This window comes from Akebia trifoliata, chromosome 11 (genome assembly GCF_017979445.1).
Source record: "Akebia trifoliata isolate Shusen 1 chromosome 11, ASM1797944v1, whole genome shotgun sequence".
Classification (NCBI taxonomy): domain Eukaryota; kingdom Viridiplantae; phylum Streptophyta; class Magnoliopsida; order Ranunculales; family Lardizabalaceae; genus Akebia; species Akebia trifoliata.
This window is the reverse complement of record NC_141385.1, coordinates 38,840,431-38,859,066: the sequence shown is the minus strand read 5'-3', so window position 1 is coordinate 38,859,066 and position 18,636 is coordinate 38,840,431. Positions and strand designations below refer to the sequence as shown.

The following is an 18,636-nucleotide window of genomic DNA, read 5'->3' as shown; positions in this document are numbered from 1 at the left end:
TATTTAAATTATAAAAAATCCCAAAATGATAAAATATGATAGAAATTTGATTATCTATTTGAAAATTTTGAAATAAGTTTTTAAAAGAATTATTGTTGAGAACAAATTTCATTGAACTACCTTGAGATTAGTGAAAAAAGATCGTAAATGATTTTGGTAAAAAATATAGAATATAGATCTCAGTGTTTTCCTCTAATTAATGGTCAAATACAAAAATGAAGATAGTAATGTGTGTAGCTTCTTTTCTTTCTTTTGGATTGCGACATGATCGACTAAAAATGTTGCTTTGATGATGAATTTATTGTACTTAATCTTCTATAAAGTCTGTGTGAATTTCTTCTTTACATGTATTGCACTTATTTAACTAAGAAGGGTTTCTTGACTTCTAGAGAAGGGCTTTAGATTTGATTGTTCGACATATAGATTATCAATTAAAAATAAATAACAAAATAAAGATCTTGGCAAGCAAGGATTAATCCACAGAGACAACATTAATCCAGTATTCTTTTTTACTTCCAATCCGATTTGGATTCACGTAACCAATTAAAAAATAATTTGCAAAAATAAACTATCTAAAAAAAAAACAAAATTAAATGAGTTAAAATACTGTGAAGAAGCGTCGATCGGTCTAATCCATCATTACAAGTTCTATTAATAATTTTATGATTCTCTATTTATCTCGATCCACTAAATAAATTTAATGTTTATAGATCGAAAAATTAAACGGTTATATTAAAAAAGAAATTCAAATTATGTGATTAACGCATTGAGTCAAGATTATAAGATAAATATTAAGTGTTCTCTATGAAATATGGTTTAGCTTGAATTTATTTAAGAATAAACCATCAAAACTGATAACAAATTATATTAATTCTGATAATATTTACTTAAAATATCATAATAAAACAATAAATCATTATTATGAGAATAGCAAGAGATTAATAGAAACTTGCTCAGACTTCTTCGATCGATCTAATGAAGAATTTAGCCAATAGTTATCGCAAAAACAATAAAAAAAAAGAAATATAAAAGCAAAAGAGAGAGTAAAATTGAGAGAATAGAAGTCTTTTTTTACTGCTCTTGATTTTGAAATTGATATAGTTTCTTCGATTACAACTTCTTCTTCAAACAAAAAGTTGAAAGAAAAATAAGAACTAAAATTACAAAAAAAAAAACTAGATATACATTTACAAATCTCCCTATTTTACATATATCCTTTAAACTCTGATATGGTCTTTTATTTATAGAGACCATATTAGGATTTTTAGGATTCGGGACCTTTCTATAAATACAAAAATTTCAAAACCCTACTTCAATACGAAGTATTTGTAGCTACCAAGCTTCTGTGTAAATCTTGAGGAATTCCATGCACTGTTCACCGTGCTGCTCTATCCAACCTAGGCATTGCTATCCATGTGAGCCCAATTGACATGCATTTTGATCCTTGATTTTGTTTCAAATCCTGGATTGTAATGGTATCTTCGGATTTTACTAAATCTCCTTAAAACTTTGCGACTTTTTCTGTTACACATAAATAACCACAATTAGGTTCAAAGTATAGAATTCTAATGGAAATCAATAATAAATATGAATTAACAATAAATTATATCTAATTAGAGAATTTAATATATAATTTATCCGTAAAGTCTATTTAATTTGGATTTTAGAAATCACTTTCTAGACCTTTATCATTGATCTCCCTTTAATTGGAGTCTGAATCTCTTGAAGAACTTTGTTTTGTTTTTGGAAAAAGGTAGGAGAACTTCTTCTTTTTTAGAGAGAAAACTTCTGTCTTTTGAGAGAAAATGATCTAAATCCACTCCAAATGAGGGGGACTTTGGTATTTATAGGCTTAGGGTCAGAAAATATTTTCAAATATGCCCCCAGCTTAACTAGATTTTACATAATCGATTTATTGAGTCATGTACTTTATCTATGAAAATCCAAACCATATGAGGCCCGTCCCAATCAATGAGTCCTAGTTTAGACTTTGGAGTACAATTTTATTTTAAAGGCTTTCGTTAGCTTAGAAAGCGACGGGGGCCCATTTAAATTTTGTTGCGTACGATAATAAAAAAATGTTAATAACGCATAAATCCTAATTTTGTAATCCATGTGCATTGTACATGACACCGACTACTTATATTTATGAATTTTTCTCAAATCTTATCCGGTAAAGAATTATTTTATAATTTCATATTTTAATTCCTAAGTTTATAATACATATGCATTTGCTGATGCCACCAACTAGTTATATATAAAACTTATAGATTTAAATATTTTTCTTGTAAAAGAAAATATTTTTAATTTTGGAATTTTAAATCCTAATACATGTGCATTGGCACATACGCCAATAAGTACTATTCAAACAATATAGACTTTTCTCTAATCTTATCTTGCGAAAGATTAAAATTTAATATTTTAAATCCTAATTTTGTAATACATGTGCATTTGCACGTGACACTGACTAGTTATATTTAAAAATTATTTATTTTTATCAAAATTCTATCTTTTGTAAGAAATATTTTAAATCCTAATTTTTATTTTATACATGTGCATTTGCTCATGCCACCGGCTAGCTATAGTTATAAATTTTACATTTTTCTCAAAATCTTATATTGTAAGAGAAACATTTTAAAATTTGGTATTTTAAAAGGATTTAGGCTTACCTAATCACACCACCAAAAGTTTAGGGTCTTAATCCCATAGTTTAGTTGATTGACATATTGTAATATGCCATTGAAACCATGGTTTCGATTGTCTTTTATTTGGAATTGATTAGAGTTGGATCTAAAATGGAGCCTATTTAATAGGAGTCAAAACTATAGTTGGCAATTCGGTGGATGGGAAAAAAATAATACGGAAATAAATTGAGCACCATTCGGAATAGCGATGCACCGGTTTGCTAGAAAATTCGACGAAAAAATGTAGGATGGTAAAAATACAATATGGTAAAAATTCGGATATATATAACATCTGATATGACCTAACAATTCTAATCTACTAATCAAATTATCAATACCTAAATTAAAAATATCTTAAGTAAACAATCCACAATCACATTCATCCAATAAAATATATATTCGAAATTAAAGATTTAATTTTAATCCATCAAATTATCAATGTAAATGAAAAGTATAAAACATGATATACTAATTAATGTCAAAATCATCATGTCCCACGGTGATGAACGGGTAAACTCCACAATGGGCAAATGGGGGCAATTTTCAACTTAAGATTTTTGAAGTGAGAACTGAGAATAGGGAAATAAGAAGTATTTTATTAAAATATTTATGGAATTTACGTACAAATCGCAATCTAGTCGTTGGGATTCAAAGATTCGCGAATTAATCCGAATCTTTGAAATTAACGGTAATTTTGATCGAGAAGAGTTTTATTCATCAAATTCGCGAATCAATCGTGAATTTACTTACTATCAGAACAATTACGTTGGGCCTCGAGGGATTTTAAACTGCATGATCCTTAATTGGGCTGGCTTTTGGGCCTCTCTAATTGGATTATCTGAATTATGATGCAATGTTTCAATCAGGAAAGACAGAGAGTTGCTATTAGTACCCCAACTTTTACTTATTACACAACAATCAATTTATTAAATTATTTGACACCCCAAGTAAAGATTTAAACTCACTATTAAAACATTACAAAAGTTTGGCTCAATTTATTATCTCAACATTACAAAACACTATAACACTCATTCAAACAATTTCAGCAGTTGTCCACAATTAGGATTAGCCTCATATAAAATTTTAAACCTAAAAAATTGAATAATAATACAATGTGTGTGTGTGTGTGTGTGTGTGTGTGTGAGAGAGAGAGAGAGACAGGAAGAGAGAGTTTCTATTGGTACTGATACCCCAACTTCAACTTATTCTCAACCATTCACTTAGGTTTTTCACTTTTAATTGGGATGTAATAAGTAAAAGTTGGACTGCCAATAGTACTTCTCTTGAAATATTGCTTGACATTTGGAGATAATTTGAAACATTCTATATTTCATGAGTCAATGTTTTGGGGTGTACCACAGAAACATTCAGAAACGATAAGAGACTCTGAACCATTAATAAAATGAAGCTTGTTTAGGTTAAACACATCCCTTAAGAAGAACCTCCAAGCCATGGAGGTCCAGGAATTTCAAACATCTCTATGGGTTTGGGCTTAAGTTGGGCCACCCGTGTTGGTTTGGTCCTGTTTGGCTGGACTCAAACTGAGGTTCTCCAAGGCCTACTTTCATGGTGATATAATTAAATAAAAAAGAATGGTAATGAATTGACGTGGCAAGAGCACAGAACCACAGATTTTTTTCCTCAGGATACACAAGGAAAAAGATCTGCGGTTTTGTGCCTTTGCCACATCAGCCGCGTACAGATCACGTATGATTTACTGCATGCATTCATCATTAATCTAAATAAAATATGAGTAATGATAACCTGACATGCTGACTAATGATGTTGATGTGGTATTGTCCAGAACCATAGATCTTTTTCCTTGTGTATCCCATGAAAAAGATCTATGGTTCTGTGCACTGCCACATCAACAACATCAGTTGTTTTGTCCGTTTTAGTATGTGAGTTTATCTTTACTCAAAAAATAAAATTATGGTTAATTTGGACATGTCCATGATCCATCCAGGTTCTTCTATGACAGACTAACAAAATGACTGGAATACCCTTGTCTTTAATCTCTTGCCAAAAAAGGATTAAATAATCAAAAGAAATAAACATTTATTCATTTTCTTCTCATTGAATTAGACGATAAAATATTTAATAATGGAGAAAAAGAGTTGTGATAAATGATTAAGGACATTTAGCATAAAAATTTCATAGGTTTACGATAATGGTAAAAAGGGCCACTTTTTTTTAATACTCAAAATAAGACTATTTACTATAGCAACTCATGTTTTTGAAAAGAAATGCCCCCAACTACAATTTCTTTCGTAAATCCTTAAAGAATATTGTTATAAATTGTAATTTTCTCCCTTCCTACCTTTTATACCATTGAAATAGAGGGAAATCTCCCCATTCTCTATATCAAAACCCACCAAATAGCCATAGGAGTTTACTAATGAAGCTCTAGCTTTGAGGAACGATAGTGCATCTTTTAGATTTGTCCATTCTCATGATCTATTAGAACATTTCTCCACATGTTACCACTCTTTCCTCTCTTTCTTTCGGTTAATTTTATGAACTATACCTAAATTTTTTTGTAAAATCATTGAGTTTTTTGCTACCAATTTCCATTTATATAACTATGAAGAAAGCATATACCAAGGTTGCCAAGAATGTATAAGCGATTTTAAAATGAATGAAAAAAAGAGAGAGAGTGATAGCATTTGGTGGAAAGCTCCCATAGACCGTGAATCGAATATAAGAGTGGACATATCTACAAGATTCACTATCGTTCCTCAAAATTAGAACCTCGTTGGTGAGCTCCCATGACTATTTGATGAGTTTTAGTATAGAGCATGAGCATGACCATGTCCCTTTCTATTTCGATGGGAGGGAGGAAGTTACAATTTTTTTAAAAAATATTTTTTGAGGGATCACTAAAGAAATTGCAGGGTTGGGGCATTGCTGTCAAAAAATGTGAGTTATTATAGTAAATGATCCTATTTTGAGTATTAAAAAAAATAACTATTTTATGTCATTGCCATAAACCTATGGAATTAAACACTCCATGTTTGAAGATGGAGGTAGGGTATCAAGGGTTTTTGCTAAGAATAATGATTTTCTCGCGTCTCTCTGGCATACATACGCCCATGTGACATGTGCTAAAAACATATATTCTTTCCTTGGGATATACAACTGCACATATTTATTAAACATATATTCTTCCCTTTTTTCCGTAGTGATATATAGTGTCTGATCACACCACATAAGTAAGCCTTATCAATCTTATCCATCCATATATCCTAAACACTATACATGACAGTTGTTTCAATCCATTTCACTTTTGATCCCCTCGTTTTCTGAAGTAAACTTGTGCCCTAGCACTCCTCATAATTCATCTCAATTGACATTGCTTTATTTGGTCACTATTTTTCAAGTTAAAGTCATCTCAATTGGCACTACAAAATTTTAGGTTTTTAGCGGGGGTCAAAAACCGTCGCAAATACCAAAAAACCGCCACTATTATTAATAGTGATGGCCACGTGTAACGCCATTACAGGTGGCGTCGCTAAAAACCATATTAAGCCCTATGGTGACGGTCAAAAACCGTCGCTAATTATTGTATTACCGTCGCTATAGATGTAAATGAGGCCTATAGTGACGGTTAAAAACCGCCGCTAATTAATTGTATTACCGTCGCTATAGATAATTTCTTTTATTTTAAAATTATTTGTAATTAAATACCTATTAATTAAACACAATTACTTAACAATCTTTGGATACAATGCACTTATAATCAACCAGAACTAATTAACTTTAGAAATTCTCATATATTACAAAGGAGTACATAGTAAGTAACTTTTGATCTCAAGTCTCAACCAAACAAAGCACCAACCTCATTACAACAACTCTATAAAAATAAAAAAAAAATTAAAAAAAATAAAAACCCTCTCCTCTTTGTAGACTCTTAGATTACAACATCAATTTTAACTTACAACATAAAACCTAGTAAAAGCATAAAAGCAAATGTGAATAAGAACACAAGTTCTTTTATCAGGACCTTCAAATGGTTCCCAGGTGCCGTTTAAATCGTTGTGCTTTAAATTCCTACCATCACATTTTCAAACTATCAACTTCCAAACATTTATCTATATATTATGAGGATACATATAGTTCATTTAAGTAGATTTGCAATTTCTTCTTTTTTTTCCTTGTATGGTAATTATAACAACCAAATTCGGATTCGACAGTTATGCAATGGGGTTCGATTCAGTTTAATTTGGACAAATCAAGAAAAAAAATTCGCAAAAATTTTGGGGATTGTACAAAGCCTCATAAGATCTATGGCACATGTTCCAACTTGTACCAAAGATCATGGAAAATCTAGCCCACAACATGTAATAACATATGCATTGCACTTAGATTCATTTGTGAACTATTTCACATTATTTTGAGAGTCGGCAGATACTTACATTGTTTGTAATTGAGGGGAACTGAACAGGTGATGCGGTACTTCTCCTCGAAGTTGAGTGTCTTCCATGGCCCTGCATGACAAGATTTGTAACTTCAAGAAAACAGATTGAAACCTTCTTTTTTGTAAGAGATCTTGTGAGATGTAGAGGGAGAGAGATACATGTGGTCAAGGACTTAAATATAACAAGCACTATCATGGAGATAACACATGACTCGTTGCAGCGGATTCCCACCCAATTATCACCACAAGGATCTGAACCCACCCAATTTGGTGGAGTGTTCTCCCATACATCCTTCAAGGAGTTTAGAGCAGCAACTACACAAGGAGAAGCAAAAGAGTGTACACTATAAGCCTAGTCACATAAAACTGAATTGGATCAATCAAAACCAAGTATGGATCACTGATTAGATCTTAAGATAAATGCCCATGGGATTGTCTTCGGAGTCAAGACTCTGATTCAGCAAAATGTCTGGCATAACAATTACATATACTTAATCAAATTGGCAAGTTTTTCTTTGTATCAAATGCATTCTCAACAGTATACAAAGTATGATCTAATAACACAAACCATACCATATTTGAATTCTCTAATGGATAATTGATGACAAACTAGAGACGATAATAATACTACATACCATCCGACATGTCAGTCACCACCATTACAGCCGAGAGTTGGAGTATAAGAGCAAGCAGTGAGGCATGGATTGTTCAGTCCATTGGTCGAATAAACATCCTGAAAATCATTGTATTTGATTGGTTGGTAAACATTCTTCAAAAAATACATCTATTACAATTGCTTTTGGCATATAACCAATTCTAAAAAACAAAATCATTTCAACCAATAATGATTTCTACAGGCCCATACAAAAGAAATTCTTTTTTCTAAAAAAAAATGAAAGCTGTAGCCCCTCATGTTTAAAAGAATACATATTTGATAGGTTCTTGTTTAACAGAATATTAAACCAATTATAGGTATAATACTTCAAAACAGAATATTAAAATAATATAAAATACTTCAAAATGGGCTTACATGAGTCCGATAATTCAGTTTTATCTGTAAATACCATTTTGATGGCACCTTGACTATGTCTCTGATTACCCAAATAACATGCAAGTTATTATGACACCATGAACAGTCCCCGATTAAGCTATTAGCTCAATCCCATTCAAAAGTCATAGAAGAAAAATTAAGTCAATTTTGTTGACAAGGAGCACTTCATCTAAGAAGTAATCGATACCAACTTAAGCATGCAAGTCTTTCAAAAACCTAGTGGGGAGTCAGTACTTGTGGAAAAGCATGTATTAACATGGAAAAGCAAGCAGAGATAAGTAAATACACCAAGTTGTGCAGTCAGTTGACCAGACAAACCCGCATTTCCAAAATCACTAAAACAAGACATGTGAAGATAATCAGATTCACCATCATGTATGCTATACCAATCATAAGCATTTAATATTGCAAAAGTGGTACAATAAAAAGTTGGTAAAAATACATGGCATAGATAGAAAGAAGTAATATTCTTTAAGGGATGAAGTACTTGCTGAAAAAGGAGTTACACCACTTAGTAAATGGTATAAGGTAATTCCAGCACTCCATACATCAGATTCAGGTCCATAATTCTTTTTCAACACCTCCGGTGCATCATAATAGGAACTTCCAACTGGATTAGAGAAAGTGTCCCCTAAAAGGAGAAAAAAAGAAGAAAGAAAATTAGCTCTAAATTGTGTTGGAAGTTATGAACCTATAGTGTACTAGGTAACCACATTGTAATCCCGAATCACAATTCTTAGTCGCGTGGTACTACAATTATAAATATTAAATCCATTTGATCCAAGTCCAAGAAGATTTTAGAAGAAAAGAAAGAAAGAAAGAAATGGATTCATTTTGAAACAAGATGAGGCACAAGAATTCCATAAACTTTGAAGCACAACGCAACTTGTTTTCTATTGGTTCAAAGATTTTGCTTTCAGATGGCTTGTAAGGTCATAGGGTCTTGATAACTGAAAATTTTATTAAGAGAAAGAATGTTCACAGCAAAACAACAGAAAACCCAGATCTCAAGCATCACCAATCCTATTTTCTCCAAAACAGAACTCAACTAATGTTGACTTATTAGATTTCCACAAAAAACTCAAAAGTATTCAAAGAATTAACAGATGATGGAAGCCAACATAAACAAATCATTCAAATTAATTATGAATTTAGTACTATTTTGGTTCAAAATTCTACCCACTAAACCTCCCAATTCAAAGATTCAAAAGCATCATCAACCCATAATGAACTAAATCGAATTCCTACAAAAAGATTATGCCAACTTAACCACATCAAAACAAAAAAGATGACACAAAAAATTATCCAACAGAACCTAGAATCAAGAACTAAAAACAGAGAAAATTTGGCAATAATGAACCAAATTGATTTTAGCAATACTGATATTGTACAAATTAAAAAGAAAATAAATTTCTGCGAGACACAAAATTTTCAGAAAGAACTAAAATGTGAATATTTATTTAAAAAATTTATACAACATCAAGGGATCTATAAAGTTTCAGATCAAATGATTAGATCCTATGGAAACTAAGAAAGTACCAATACCAGCTAGGAACCAAAATATGAGGAAATGATACAAACCCGCGTTGTAGCTAAAGCAAGGGAAGATGATTCCTGTGCTACAATTGGCTTGGAACTAGTAAAATTGAGTTTTGCTGCACCATTGGTGGATGCACCAGCAGAAGTTGAAAAAGGAACACCTGTAAAACAAGTTGGATGATAAAAAATAAATACTTCAGCAATGAAGCCTCTATATTCCAGTAGGTCTAGGATACCAAGCATTTCAAGAAATATGCAAGTGATTAAGAAGCAAAGGGCATCACCGAGTAGGGAATCAAACAATCAGACACCAAAGAAAAAAATATTTATATCAAGTAACCAACTTTACAGAAACAAGGTTTCTTTACTCTTACCAATCTCATCTTTTCAAGTATTTCCCCAAAACTTAATACCTTAAGCTCTGCTTCATCAGTCTACAAAATGAAACTTAGTGAGAAAAGTTCCCTACCAGATTTTTAATCATATAGCTGGTTTTACACTTATGAAACTTGTGGGAATTTCAGTATCGAAGTTTAATGCCCAAAGTCCACATATGGTGTACCAAGAATTGGAAATCTATGCTTCTACACTGTTTTTATTAAGTGATTGTGTTTACAAATGTTTGTGTTGTTTCTAGGTTTGTTGTAGTAAAAAAAGAGACTCTTAATTGGTTTTAAGAGGATCAGAGTCTAATAGGTTATAGGAGCAATATTAAGGTTTTGTTCTAAACTAGATGCACATGATCTCACAAGTATATGCAGAAATTGAATAACAGAATTGTCGTCATGTACCACCTTCATGTCAACTACTAACCTCACCTTGCTTGCCTAGCAAATTAGTCATTCCATAGTCCAATAGATCTTTTAAAGAATAGACTAATCATATGAGAATAAATATAAGTCCCATTCCACATGTCAGTACTCAATATCGACTATCATTTTAGGGACTAGAATGAGTGGTAGTGGCAACTACAATTGCTTTGCCAAGAGCTGCTGCTAGTATTGCATGACTAGAGGCAAAAGTATATATTGCCATAAGAATGGGAATCCCAAAATGAAATTTTCCTGTAGAATACCTTTGTGGCATGGCAAATCCATCAGATATACATACCATGTGCCAGAACAAGTTTTGACACAAACTTTTGTTATCATAGATATTTCAAGAAGGACATCATACACCAAATCCACAAGACACATACTTATTGGAATATGATTGCATTGTGGTTCTGTAAACCTTAGAAATTTTGCTTGCTTAACATCCAAACACAGATTTTAATGATTTTGATGCCACATATTTTATATAGAGGTTTGTCACCTCAACATCTAATACTGTGAAACAGGCTATTTCACTAAATTATTTAAAAGACCATGCAATTGCAAAGTGTTAAGAGAATAAGATGCATCGCAATAGACACATGAGGTATTATATCTTTGTCAATTCTCGAATATTTATCGGGCTATGTCAAAATCACCAAAAAAAGAGAAAAAAAAAAAGAGAAGGATGGTTGCACCCAACCTAACCACCCAATTAAATTTGATACTTTGGGCATTGTAAGAAAAGTTGATGTGCTTCGAAATTCTCTATTTTTGTTTTAGAAAATAAGACATTATGCTGGAGTAACAAGTATTGAAATTAGAGTCATGCTAGAGTAACATTGAAATTGATATTGTTTCACACAGAACCATAGATGCTTCTCACCTCATATTTCAATGAAAAGTATTTATGGTTCTGTACACATCCATATCAGCAATGTATGAAACGATGTCAATTTCAATGTTACTTCAGCCTTTTCCTTCAAATTAATCCAATTTGTGGCATGCCCCAAGGGTGTCAAAGGGTACTCAAATGTAGTTGGAACCAATTATGTGGTTTTTGGATAGTGGATTGTTGTTTCACTTATAACTTGTTTCTAAGGTTACTAAATGGTCTAATTAAATATTAATCAAGAAGATACTTAGGAATAAATGTACTATTAACTAAAAGTAGAATCCAAGGTTAATGTAAAATCTGTTTTTACTTTCTTCGAGAATATAGAGAGCAACACTGTGTGAATTCTTTATTTTTTCACTTTGGCTTAAAATCATCAATCTTACACTGGTTGGCAATGTGGATGTAATTCACAATAAGAAGACAATCACTAAAAACTAAAAAAATTCTTCATATCCAGTACCCTACTTATCAAGCATTTGGAGGATCACTTGTGGTTCCAACTTCTAAGGATCTCATACCTAGAATCAGGTCGATAAGCACCCAAACCGATGTCATATTTAAGATAATTGAAGTATTTGGCCTTGGATTGACTTGTTATTAGGAAAATGATGAGTCAGACTGGTTTCTATAGAAAGAACATCACCTAATTACATGAGAAACCCCAGAAATTGCATAATTTTCATTCAAAAAACTTTAAATTGGTTAGTTGAACCCATCTCATAATCAAAATCGAATACAATACATGATAACTTACAGAAAAAATAAAGGAAACATTCATTGTTATAGGAATCATACATCGTTCTGCGATTTGGATTCTCAAAACCTCAAAGATCTACGAAATTTGCGATTTCGATTATCAAAACCTCAGAGAATGTGAAGAGGAGATGAGACGAACTAGAGAGAGAGAGAGAGAGAGAGAGAGAGAGAAATACCTGTAAGAGGGAAAGATTTCCTCCATACATCGAAACCCTAGATGTAGAGGAGATGAGACGAAGTTTTACAAAATTTCGATGATACAGGGAGAGAGAGGTTTTTCGCGAAATTTGTTAGTTTTCGCGCGCAGATAGGTTTTAATTTCTATTTGACCGTGTTCTATAGTGGCGCCTATTTTGGCCGTCGCTAAACATCTGCCGCTAAATGTAAGCATTTTTGTTGTGTGGCATTTCTTTATTTTGTCTTCCATAGTCTTATAAGCTATTATTTTCTATGATTGTGTTATTTCTTGATTGCACAATATTAAGCTCTATAAAATCTATGTAGTTTAATATATAATTGATTTTTTATACTTTATGATCCCTTACGCAGAATATGGTGAAACTAAACAAAAGAATTAAAGAAAATCAAAAAATAATCTAGCTTAGCTTAGATTTGAAGAACGGAGTATAAGATAAATATTTTTTTACTTCTACAAATATCCTTAATGATCTCACACAATAATACACTTTGCTAAAATTTGTATGTTAGATGCAAAAAAAAAAAAAGGTTGTATCAGAGACAGTAGCTAACTAGCCCCATTCTCTATCTCCAGCGATCTTAGAGGGAGTAAGGGGGCGTTTGTTTAAGTTCGTGAAATTCTTATTTTGGATTGTAATGATCAAATTATAGAAACTGATTTTCAGAATTCAAAAACTTGTTAGCCCACATTGTTTCTAGAGCGAAATACTACTTTCAAAATCTAAAGTTACATTCCTGTTGACCTCATTTCTGCAGTTATGATATGAAATACTATATGCCTAAATGTGAAAATGATACTTTAATGCAAAATTACAAAAAATGGATTCTGAAAGTAAAAGAAATAGGTCTGCCATTCATTTTTTTATTTTAGCTGATCTCTTATTATGATTATGGTAGAATTGCTTTGTAATGAAAATCTAACGTAAAATAGGATTTCAAAATCAGAAAAAGACACTGATTAGATTCTAGAATCCGATTCAAACACTGTTAGTATTCGACAAGTTCAAGACAATGATCTTTTGCATATAATATTATTGAAAGATCGCTAATACCATCGCCGCCGCCACCACCACCACAACTTTGCAAGTTTATAGAATTATTTAAAAAAAAAAAAAAAATTAAGATATGTGAAAAAAGAAACAGCGAAGAAGAAAAAAATCGCAGTATGCTTCGGATTTTACATAATCAATTTAAATGGTATTTGGTTATTGATTTGACCAATTTTAATGATTTTTAGACTTAACCAAAGGCCAACCCATTTGTTGGGTGTATGGGCCAATACTTATTGCGGATCACTTGGATTTGTTTGATCATGAGCTTTATCTGTAAAAATCCAAATCCAAACCATACGAAGCTCATCCAATCAATGACCATGCATTCGTCATTTTTATGATTATGGTAGAAAACCTTTGTAATTAAAATCAAACAAAAAATAGGATTCCAAAATCAGAAAGTGGATACTGATTTAGATTCTAGAATCCGATTCAAACACTCTCTTAGTATTCATCAAGCTCAAGATAATGATCTTTTGCATATATTATTATTGAAAGATCGCTAATACCATCAACATCACCACTACCACCATGCACCACCACAACTTTGCATGTTTATAGAATTATTTAACAAACAAACTCCAGATGTGTGAAAAAAGAAACAGCGAAGACGAAAAAAATCACAGTATGCTTACATCCTCGTGCGGATTAAAACAAGAACAATTACTATTTTTTTTCTTAGTTTTACAGTCTTAGAGATCTCTATTTATAAAATCAAAAGTTATTAAACAGTGTTTATCTCCCCTAAAATAGAAATTCTCCAAAATAAAAATAAAAATAAAAAACCATTAAAAAAAATATTATACAATTGCCTTTTTCATAATCCTAGAATATTTGAGCCAGCGAGCTCCGTTGTGCCTACGGAATACAAGACATATACACAACAAGATATTCATATATTTAGGTTTCCACACACAGAGAGTTAGAGAGAGAGAGTACCATTATTTACACACATGGAAATAGGAGCATAATCTTATTCATCAAGTACACTTACATAAAGACGTAATTTTATTCATCAAGTCCACTGTCTAGCGAAACGAAGGAACCAGCTTGCTAAGTTGGTCGAAGTCTGTGACTATAGATACACTACATGGGCTCAAAACCCTCCCTCACCCACCAATTATTTATGAATAGATCCCGAAAATACCTAATTTACTTCAAACAACAGAAAATGTTCGAGATTAACAAGGTAAACCTCATTTGCAACTAGCATTAACTTTCTCAGTCACGACATAGTTTGCAATTGCTTTGGAAGATAACCATGGGGCAGTAGGACCAATAAGAGAAGCACTGGCCTCAAACTTGTCATCATCAGCTTCTAAAACAATAGTTGATTTGATAATGCATGAATTAGCGTCTTTCTCTATGATCTTGAAGATGAACTTGTACAAATCAAACCCAAGGTCAAGATATCCACCTTCGATCATTTGGACCACCTTCATACGCTTCTCGTCATCAATCGTCACAAACTTCTCTTTCCATGATCGAAGCTCCGGGGCCCCTAAGACCACCATAGAAGCACCGTTATTGAATGAGAGAAAAAGAAATTAAACTTAAGCATATATGCCCCAAATTATAACTTACTATCTAAAAATTAGGATTGATTTATATAGTTCTGTCTGAAGTCATGTTTTTTTTTTTTTTTTTGTTAATTTGAGTTGTTAATGTTCATTCTACAACATTATTTCTTGTTCTTGTTGGTCTTCCACTCATTTGTTTAGATCAAATGCTAATAGAAATTTGGTGGTTTAATTTATATTTGAATTTCTAAATAATTTTAACATATCCATGTCTTAACATATCAAATGCTAATAGAAATTTGGCCAAACGTGTTGTCATATATGGGTTAGAAGTTTCGGAATGGGTTGAGGAGATCATCCTCACCAAAAATCAGCCCATTCTAAAATTTCTAATCCATATAGGGCAAAACACAGTTGGTCAAAGAGTGGGCTGTATATAGGAATCTATTCAGGAACCAAAATTTATTTTATGTGGGTTAGAAGTTTTGGAATGGACTGGTTTTTTGTGAGAATGATATCCTCGCCATGGAGATTATCCTCACAAAAAATCATCTCATTCTGAAAGTTCTAACCTCATCAAAAGTGAAGTACAAATTAACAATAAAATATGACGGTCCACAATTGTTCAACTTGTATACCAGGGTTAAAAGCTTCCGATTGGGTTAATTTTTTTGTGAGGATGATCTCCTTGCTATGGATTGGTCCGAATGATATACATATTTAATTTCCAAAACTTGATCATGAAAATCTCGCAGGTTTCCAGGTGACGATCTCAGGTTTAATTTAAAATCACGATCTTGAAGGTTTCCTACTTTTAGTGAGATCATCACTATATATACCAGCGAGATTGTCACTTGAAAAACCTGCGATCTCGCACACTAACGTTTTTTGAATTAAAATGAACAGTTAGCCGGAATCAAAATTTTATCATATTCGACTCACACAAAATGGTAATTTACCCTTAGAATTTCAACCCATTACAGGTTCAAATTAGGCATGGATTAAACTCTACTTAGCAAAATAATAATAATAATAATAATAATGGATTAAACTCAAGCCACCTCTCAACGAAATCAACATAAACAGGATAAGAGACTCTAAATACAAACATAAGCATACCTGCTGCGAGACCGATGTCTAAAACTGTACCAGCACTTCCATCACCTTCTATGACATCTAACTTCTCAATTAAAGTCGGTAGTAGAGTGATGAGGAGACTGGCTAGTTTCGGTGAGCGAAAAACAGCCCAAACATCGTTGGCTGGAGCGCTTACCTCGAACTGGGTCGACACTTCTCCATGCATTTTATTGCTCTCTTAGGAGTAATGCAAAGCTCTTTCGCAGTAGTTTCTAAGCAAAGCTATTCAAGTCTTAGATGAAAGATTCCCTTAGAATTTTAATAAACACATGGTTGCGTCAGAAAATATGCAATTATTGTTCTTGTTAATATAATAAATAAAATTGGTTACTTGATAAGGATTTATGAGAAAAGACAATAATGAGAAATTCATCATGTAATTTTGGAATCTTGAACAATTCAACGATTTGACTAGGGTGAGTCGGAATGAACTCAGAGGAAACTACCTGTTTTCCAATGTGACTCAGGATCCACTTGGATGGAAAATGAGAAGGGTAAATTACACTTTCACCCCCTGTGATTTGGCATAATTCTATGTCAACCTCCTAACATTTTGATAATAGTAGTTAGTTACTTACCTCCCTTTCATCCACTTGCCATCTATCAAACAGTTAAAAGAATGAGTTTTTACTTTTTGTAAAGACAATTTTACCGTTTTTTATTTTTAAATGTTATTTTTTTATTAAAAAAAGTTCCCCCTATGATCAAATAGGTTCATGTGTGAGAGTGTAGATGCTTATACACTGACATTTTTGTAGTGTTTTTAAAATTTTATTTTATTTTTATATAAAAAAGAAAAAGGTAAATAGTAAAATAACATCTAAATTTTCACATTTTATGTGAGAGGGGTGGTAAGTGCAATTGTCAAAATGTTAGGAGGTCAAAGTGTAATTTACCCAAAGAAAAATATGTATTATCAAGATTTCATCATTGGCATAATTCCTTGTGAATAGAAATTTGAATAATTTTCTAAAATTATATTTTAAAAAATCATTTAATATGTTATCTACAAAATCACCTTACTTAATATTTAAATTACAAAAAATCCCAAAATGATAAAATATGATAGAAATTTGATTATCTATTTGAAAATTTTGAAATAAGTTTTTAAAAAAATTATTGTTGAGAACAAATTTCATAGAACTACCTTGAGATTAGTGAAAAAAGATCGTAAATGATTTTGTTAAAAAATATAGAATATAGATCTCAGTGTTTTCCTCTAATTAATGGTCAAATACAAAAATGAAGATAGTAATGTGTGTAGCTTCTTTTTTTTCCTCTGGACTGCGTGCGTGATTGACTAAAAAGGTTGCTTTGATGATGAATTTATTGTGCTTGATCGTCTATAAAGTCTTTGTGTGAATTTCTTCTTTACATGTATCGCACTTATTCAACTGAGAAAGATTTCTTGACTTCTAGAGAAGAGCTTTAGACTTGATTGTTCGACATATAGATTATCAATTAAAAATAAATAACAAAATAAAGATCTTGGCAAGCAAGGATTAATCCATATAGACAACATTAATCCAGTATTCTTTTTTACTTCCAATCCGATTTGGATTCACGTAACCAATTAAAAAATAATTTGCAAGAATAAACTATCTAAAAAAATACAAAATTAAATGAGTTAAAATACTATGAAAAAGCATAGATCGGTCTAATCCATCATTACAAGTTCTATTAATAGTTTTATGATTCTCTATTTATCTCGATCCACTAAACAAAGTTATCTTTTATAGATCGAAAAATTAAACGGTTATATTAAAAAGAAATTCAAATTATGTGATTAACGCATTAAGTCAAGATTATAAGATAAATATTAAGTGTTCTCTATGAAGTATGATTTAGCTTGAATTTATTTAAGAATAAACCATCAAAACTGATAACAAATTATATTAATTTTGATAATATTTACTTAAAATATCATAATAAAACAATAAAGCATTATTATGAGAATAGCAAGAGACTAATAGAAACTTGCTCAGATTTCTTCGATCGATCTAACGAAGAATTTAGCCAATAGTTATCACAAAATCATAAAGAAAAGAAATATAAAAGAAAAAGAGAGAGTAAAGTTGAGAGAATAGAAGTCTTCTTTTACTGCTCTTGATTTTGAAATCGATATAATTTCTTCAATTACAACTTCTTCTTCAAACAAAAATCTGAAAGAAAAATATAAACTAAAATTACTAAAAAAATCTAGATATACATTTACAAATCTCCCTATTTTACATATATCCTTTAAACTCTGGTCTGGTCTCTTATTTATAGAGACCATATTAGGATTTCTAGGATTCGGGACCTTTCTATAAATACAAAAATTTCAAAACCTTACTTCAATATAAAGTATTTGTAGCTACCAAGCTTCTATGTAAATCTTGAGGAATTCCATGCACTGTTCACCGTGCTGCTCTATCCAACCTAGGCATTGCTATCCATGTGAGCCCAATTGACATGCATTTTGATCCTTGATTTTGTTTCGAATCCTAGATCGTAGTGGTATCTTCGGATTTTTCTGATTCTACTTGAAACTTTGCGCCTTTCTCCTATTACACATAAATAACCACAATTA

General features: G+C 31.6%; 2 protein-coding genes across 3 annotated transcripts; both read right to left on the bottom strand.

The window, feature by feature from the left end:
- Positions 1-6,576: 6,576 nt before the first annotated feature.
- LOC147391571 (uncharacterized) lies at positions 6,577-12,552 on the bottom strand. Of its 2 annotated transcripts, XM_086460105.1 has the most exons (6): positions 12,334-12,552; positions 9,734-9,852; positions 8,640-8,783; positions 7,737-7,834; positions 7,100-7,416; positions 6,577-6,734 (listed from the first exon to the last, which is right to left on the bottom strand). In XM_086460105.1, exons 4-6 carry the CDS (start codon positions 7,759-7,761, stop codon positions 6,690-6,692), a joined length of 387 nt encoding a protein of 128 aa, XP_086316231.1. In that variant the 5' UTR covers positions 7,762-7,834; positions 8,640-8,783; positions 9,734-9,852; positions 12,334-12,552; the 3' UTR covers positions 6,577-6,689. The 2 variants fall into 2 exon arrangements, with proteins under 2 accessions (XP_086316231.1, XP_086316230.1); XM_086460104.1 differs by lacking the exons at positions 8,640-8,783; positions 9,734-9,852.
- A 1,796-nt stretch (positions 12,553-14,348) lies between these two features.
- On the bottom strand, positions 14,349-16,281 carry LOC147391570 (norbelladine synthase-like). Its single transcript, XM_086460103.1, has 2 exons — positions 16,047-16,281; positions 14,349-14,908 (listed from the first exon to the last, which is right to left on the bottom strand). The coding sequence occupies exons 1-2, from the start codon at positions 16,228-16,230 to the stop codon at positions 14,604-14,606; spliced, it is 489 nt and encodes a 162-aa protein (XP_086316229.1). The 5' UTR covers positions 16,231-16,281; the 3' UTR covers positions 14,349-14,603.
- Between the last annotated feature and the right edge of the window lie 2,355 nt (positions 16,282-18,636).